Here is a 6,953-nt window from a genome sequence, read left to right on the forward strand (position 1 = left end):
GATATCATCTTGAAAATTGGATGAACTGAAGAGAAAATAATTGAAGAAAGGTTATTTATAAATATTGATGTAGAATTAAAGTTACTATACTTGCGTTTATCGTATATGGTTAACAATAGAGTAGAGAGAGAGAGAGAGAGAGAGAGAGAGAGAGAGAGAGAGAGAGAGAGAGAGAGAGAGAGAGAGAGAGAGAGAGAGAGAAGAGGGCGGGATGGACGAAGTCAGACTTGTCTGTTGCCAATTTTTATTTTTAATCTAAAATAAGTTTCAACATGGTTTTGATAATTTCCTGTACTAAACATTCATTGTATCCAGTAGATGATTTTCTTCAAGACAGACATACCATATTTATTCATATTTAAATTAGTTCGTCTGTACCTGTGCAATAAGTTAAATAAACCGAGTCGTTAGCAAGTGGTATGTGGTATCATTTTGTGAGGCTCGTTGCTGGCTATATAAAACAAAGGCTGCCATTCTTTGTACATTGTACTTCACATTCTCAGATTTTGATTTCCTCTGCATTACCAGCAGCACCCAAAATGGTAATACTTTTATTCAAAACTGGCCAGTTTATTACACTAAATGTACTTTTCGAAATTCTATTTACTAAAATTTAATTTCAGTTTCAAGTCCATTCTTAGAGACTAAAGCTGTAAGTTAACTTTTTAAATCAATGTGTACTAAAACTTCTTGTAATACTTTTATTCAAAACTGGCCATTTTATTACACAAAATGTACTTTTCGAAATTCTATTTACTAAAATTTAATTTCAGTTTCAAGTCCATTCTCAGATACTAAAGCTGTAAGTTAACTTTTTAAATCAATGTGTACTAAAACTTCTTGTAATACTTTTATTCAAAACTGGCCATTTTATTACACAGAATGTACTTTTCGAAATTCTATTTACTAAAATTTAATTTCAGTTTCAAGTCCATTCTCAGATACTAAAGCTGTAAGTTAACTTTTTAAATCAATGTGTACTAAAACTTCTTGAAATTTATTGTACTAATGAACTTACTTTTATAGTTATGTAACTGAATATTTGTTCTTTATTCAGCTTTTCTTCAGGCTCTTGCTCCTGGCAACGATTGCATGCGGGGCGCTATCTTCCCGCCCCGAGAGCTATCATCGTGTAAGCCGCTCAACGCCGCCCGGTGAATGTATCAAATGGTGTGGACCTCCCCCAATTGCATGGTGCTGCGAAAGTAAGTAAACGGATTTTGAGCGAAGCGAAAAATCTATTTTTGGGTGAGATAGCCATGACGTCCTGATGGAAGGTTCCTTTTTGGTAGCTTCCTTGGGTATATTGTGCGTAGTAGGTTGGCCAGGGCACCAGCCGCCCGTTGAGATACTACCGCTAGAGAGTTAGGGGGTCCTTTGACTGGCCAGACAGTACCATATTGGATCCTTCTCTCTGGTTACGGTTCTTTCCCTTTGCCTACACAGACACCGAATAGTCTGGCCTATTCTTTACAGATTCTCCTCTGTCCTCATACACCTGACAACACTGAGATTACTAAACAATTCTTCTTCACCCAAGGGGTTAACTACGGCAATGTAATTGTTCAGTGGCTACTTTCCTCTTGGTAAGGGTAGAAGAGACTCTTTAGCTATGGGAAGCAGCTCTTCTAGGAGAAGGACACTCCAAAATCAAACCATTGTTCTCTAGTCTTGGGTAGTGCTATAGCCTCTGTACCATGGCCTTCCACTGTCTTGGGTTAGAGTTCTCTTGCTTGAGGGTACACTCAGGCACACTGTTCTATCTAGTTTCTCTTTCTCTTGTGTTGTTGAAGTTTTTATTGTTTATATAGGAAATATTTATTTTAATGTTACTATTCTTAAAATATTTTATTTTTCCTTGTTTCCTTTCCTCACTGAGCTATTTTCCCTGTTGGGGCCCCTGGGCTTATAGCATCCTGCTTTTCCAACTAGGGTTGTAGCTTAGCATGTAATAATAATAATAATAATATTGACTACTAGGTAGTAGTCAATATACCCAAGGAAGCTACCAAAAAGGAACCTTCCATCAGGACGAGCTAGTAGTCAATATACCCAAGGAAGCTACCAAAAAGGAACCTTCCATCAGGACGTCATGGCTTGAGCCCAAAAATTACTTTAATTCATCATCATCATTATCATCTCCTCCTCCTCCTCCTCCTAGAAGTTTTATTCCAGCTGTTATCAAGTTGTGGAGTGATCTTCCTAATCGGGTAGTTGAATCAGTAGAACTTCAAAAGTTCAAAGTTGCAGAAAAATGTTTTTATGTTGACCAGGCTGACATGAGTCTTTTTATAGTTTATATGTGACATATCTGTTTTTGACGTTGTTAATAGTTTATATAGGACATATCTATTTTGACGTTGTTAATAGTTTATATAGGACATATCTATTTTGACGTTACTGTTTTTAGAATGATTTATTGTTAATTTGTTCTCATCATTTATTTATTTCCTCATTTCCTTTCCTCACTGGGCTATTTTTCCCTATTGGAGCCCTTGGGCTTATAGCATTTTGCATTTCCAACTAGGGTTGTAGCTTGGCTAGTAATGATTATATTGACGCAAAGGGCCTCTGTTAGATTTCGCCAGTCGTCTCTATCTTGAGCTTTTAATTCAATACTTCTCCATTCATAATCTCTTACTTCACGCTTCATAGTCCTCAACCATGTACAGTAGCTCTGGGTCTTCTTTAATTTAATGGCTACTTTTCTGGTCCTATACATTAGGGGAACTCTACTCTCTACAGGACCCCCACAGTCTTTTTATCATGTTCGTTCTCAAACGTTCAGCATTTCACAACGCATATTGTCAAAGTCTTCAGTTTCCCCTTGAAAGTCTTAATATTTTCAGTCTTTCGGATGTCTAGTTGCAGCTTAATTTATAGTCTCTTGGCCGCCTATTTAAAGGCTCTAGAGTATAGAGCCTACGATAGACATATATCTAGGTTCAATTTGAAACCATCTGTAACTTTTCGTGTCAACAAATCTTGCCTAAGTTACATTTTCATTTAAAATGACTGAAATAGATATGTCTGAAGTCCAAATTAGCATATTTGCTTAGAAATCGATGCTAGATTGTAAATAAATTAGTGTGCGACTTTTAGATTAAATGTTCTTTGCAATGTGGCAACGACTATAGTTTGAAGCGGCCAAATTGGCATTTTTATTAAAAATGTTAACATCTTGCTGTTGAATTCAACGTGGATAGTGTACATTTATTTTTAACTTCTGTATTGCTTCCTATTTAAATCTACAATATTTTGGCAATTTGTTTATCCTTCATTATCATCTGTATTTGCATTAAATTTTCTCGTTTTACGCTGTCATTCTATGTAAGATAGTTCAATATGAACACGTGAACATATATGATAGTTTTGTGAGTCAGATCAGAATCTACTATAGTCCATTTCTTTTAGCGATGCATATTTGCACCGACTCGCGGCGGTGCCCTTTTAGCTCGGAAAAGTTTCCTGATCGCTGATTGGTTAGAATTATCTTGTCCAACCAATCAGCGATCCGGAAACTTTTCCGAGCTAAAAGGGCACCGCTGCGAGTCGGTGCAAATATGCATCGCTAAAAGAAATGGACTATAGCTTATGTAGTATCTAATATACGACAGAAGGGGAAAAGCTCTTCGTTTTTTTTTTTTTTTTTTAATGTGATTCCAAAGCTTGTATCGATAAACGTGTCCAAATAGGGTTGTTGTGGCCTGATTGGTAACGTCTCTTCCTGGTGTTTGCCAGTCGGGGGTTCGAGTCCCGCTCAGACTCGTTAGTGCCATTACTGTCTGCAACCTTACCATCATTGCGAGCTAAGGTTGGGGGGTTTGGGGGAGCCTATAGGTCTATCTGCTGAGTCATCAGCAGCCACTGTCTGGCCCTGCCTGGTCCTAGCTTGGGTGGAGAGGAGGCTTGGGCGCTGATCATATAATATATGGTCAGTCTCTAGGGCATTGTCCTGCTTGCTAGGGCAATGTCACTGTCCCTTGCCTCTGCCATTCATGAGCGACCTTTAAACCTTTAAATATTTAGTCGAAACAGAGAAGTTAAGAATTTATTACTTGCTATTTTTAAATTTAAATAGCTAAAGGTACCAACCTCGCTCAGCGAAGATACTATAAATGTTGATATCATATGCTTTTAACCATCAAATATTCACTATTGTTTAATAGACACCTGCAGTACATGTACCGTAGTTATTTGCTCTTGAGTTTACAGATCTAGTACATTATCATTATCTTCAATTAAACTTCCTTCTAATGTCTTTGGACGTGTAGGCATAGGCCTACAATTTAGTGTTCTTCAAATATTGCAATTAGAAATGTGGTTTGAATATTGCAAGCCTGAGGATTGACTGCGTTTAGTAATAAAGGTTTGATTACACATGACCAGGGAATGGTATTTTTCACACTACATTGTCAGCAGCTATAATTTTGGTTTTAATTTTCATGGTTAAGTTCGCATATATATATATATATGTATTATATATATATATGTATATATATATATATATATATATATATATATATATGTATATATATATATATATATATATATATATATATATATATATATATATATAAATATTATATATGTATGTATATATATATAGACTAAATTTCGTATAATTCTCTCTCTCTCTCCCTCTCTCTCTCTCTCTCTCTCTCTCTCTCTCTCTCTCTCTCTCTCTCTCTCTCTCTCTCTCTCATTGTCAGTTTCTTAGAAGATAATAAGCGTTTGGAACTTAATATTAGTCACACTTATGGTGAATTATTATTATTATTATTATTTTTATTATTATTATTATTATTGTTGTTGTTGTTGTTGTTGTTGTTTTTATTATTGTTGTTGTTATTATTATTATTTGATAAGATTCAGACCTCATATTTTATTCAGATGTGTTTACATCGGAATTTTAGCCTTGATAGCCTCACTTAAGCAAAGACTAAAAATATTTTTTTTTAACTTTCAGGAAGATGTGACAAGTGGTGTGGTACTCCTCCCAATTTGTGGTGCTGTGACAACCACAGGTAATAAATGGATTAAAATGTTTGTGAATTATATATATATATATATATATATATATATATATATATATATATATATATATATATATATAGTTTTTGTATATGCGTGTCCTTTTATTTTATTTATAAGAATCCGTTTTTTTTTTTTTCTTGAATCTAGTCACAGAAAAATCCTGCTGTTAAAATAATTCTATGCATGTAATTTAAGAGAATATATATATATATATATATATATATATATATATATATATATATAGTTTTTGTATATGTGTGTCCTTTTATTTTATTTATAAGAATCCGTTTTTTTTTTCTTGAATCTAGTCACTGGAAAATTCTGATGTTAAAATAATTCTATACATGTAATTTAATAGAATATGTATATATATATATATATATATATATATTATATATATATATATATATATATATATATATACACAGTATAGCATTCATGAAAACTTCATATATAAATAATAGCTAATCTAGTCTTGGGTAGTGCCATAGCCTCTACCATGGCCTTCCGCTTGAGTGAACACTTGGGCACACTATTCTATCTTATTTCTCTTCCTCTTGTTTTTTTATAACGTTTTCATAGTTTATATATGAAATATTTATTTTAATGTTGTTACTGTTCTCAGAACATTTTATATTGTTAATAACTTTTCTTGTAGTTTCCTTATTTCTTTAACTCAATGGGCTATTTTCCCTGTTGGTGCCCTCGGGCTTATAGCATTCTGCTTTTCCAACTATAGTCCATTTCTTTTAGCGATGCATTTTTGCACCGACTCGCAGCGGTGCCCTTTTTAGATCGGAAAAGTTCCCTGATCGCTGATTGGTTGGACAAGATAATTCTAACCAATCAGCGATCAGGAAACTTTTCCGAGCTAAAAGGGCACCGCTGCGAGTCGGTGCAAATCTGCCTCGCTAAAAGAAATGGACTATAGGGTTGTAGCTTAGTAAGTAAGTAATAATGATAATAATAATAATAATAATAATAATAATAATAATAATAATAATAATAATAATAATAATAATCTCTTCTTCTCTCTCCCAGTCAAACGGGAACACGCCGTTGATACCTACAGACCACGAAACAGCACTGGACTGAATTTCCCAAACAGATGAATCTCTTCTCCGTCAGTAAGTGGAGACTGAATTTTCCCAAGGACCCGTAACTTCTAGAATTTATTCTGATTATTAAATGTATTTGTATGCAATCTAGTATTTACTTTTAGTAAAAGAAATTGTATTCATGTAAAGATTGTATGAAAGAATAAGAAGCTAATTATTAAACCACATTTTGATTCTTTGGTCAAAACCTCATCTATAAAGGTGATGCTGGAAGTGGGTCGTAAGATTAGCGAGTAGGTCTGCCCCCACTTTTATGCTGATATAAATCCTTTTTAGTCTATATATTAATTATCTGTTTTGATGTTAATGTTTTTTTATATTTTATTTTATTTTTTTTCATTACTTCTGATATCGTTTATTTATTTCCTTATTTCCTTTCCTCACTGGGGTATTTTTCCCTGTTGGAGCCCTTGGGCTTATAGCATCTTTTCAAAGTAGGGTTGTAGCTTGGCTAGTAATAACAACAATAATAAATTTGATTTCCTAATGGGAGTTATACTATTTAGCTTAAGCCGAGTTAAACATTACATTGACTAAACGAGAATTTACTTTGGCCTTATAAGCAATTATAGAAAAAAAGTAATGTTTTGCATTGTTCATTGAAATGCAACTCTAATAATTACTGTTTCACAAAGTCCTTTCGTTGCTGAATTATTTATTCTATATTGAAGACGTAATCATTCATGAGTAAATATGAAATAAAGAAATATACATCTGGAAAAATGGTGTGAAAATATTAACTTTGTGAGGAAATTCCAGGATCCAGAGAAGAACTGGATCCTAAGAAAGTATTTGCTT

General features: G+C 33.8%; 1 protein-coding gene across 1 annotated transcript in view; it reads left to right on the forward strand.

Moving 5' to 3' along the window:
• The window catches only part of LOC137627893 (MAP kinase-activated protein kinase 2-like), a 93,146-nt gene extending 86,826 nt beyond the window's left edge, over positions 1 to 6,320 (forward strand). The window contains exons 7-9 of the mRNA XM_068359335.1: positions 1,058 to 1,205; positions 4,970 to 5,027; positions 6,079 to 6,320. Of these exons, the coding sequence (XP_068215436.1) occupies positions 1,058 to 1,205; positions 4,970 to 5,027; positions 6,079 to 6,100 (228 nt within the window). The 3' untranslated portion in view covers positions 6,101 to 6,320. The remainder of the gene's footprint in view (positions 1 to 1,057; positions 1,206 to 4,969; positions 5,028 to 6,078) is intronic.
• Positions 6,321 to 6,953: the final 633 nt, after the last annotated feature.

This window comes from Palaemon carinicauda, chromosome 35 (genome assembly GCF_036898095.1).
Source record: "Palaemon carinicauda isolate YSFRI2023 chromosome 35, ASM3689809v2, whole genome shotgun sequence".
NCBI classification, from domain to species: domain Eukaryota; kingdom Metazoa; phylum Arthropoda; class Malacostraca; order Decapoda; family Palaemonidae; genus Palaemon; species Palaemon carinicauda.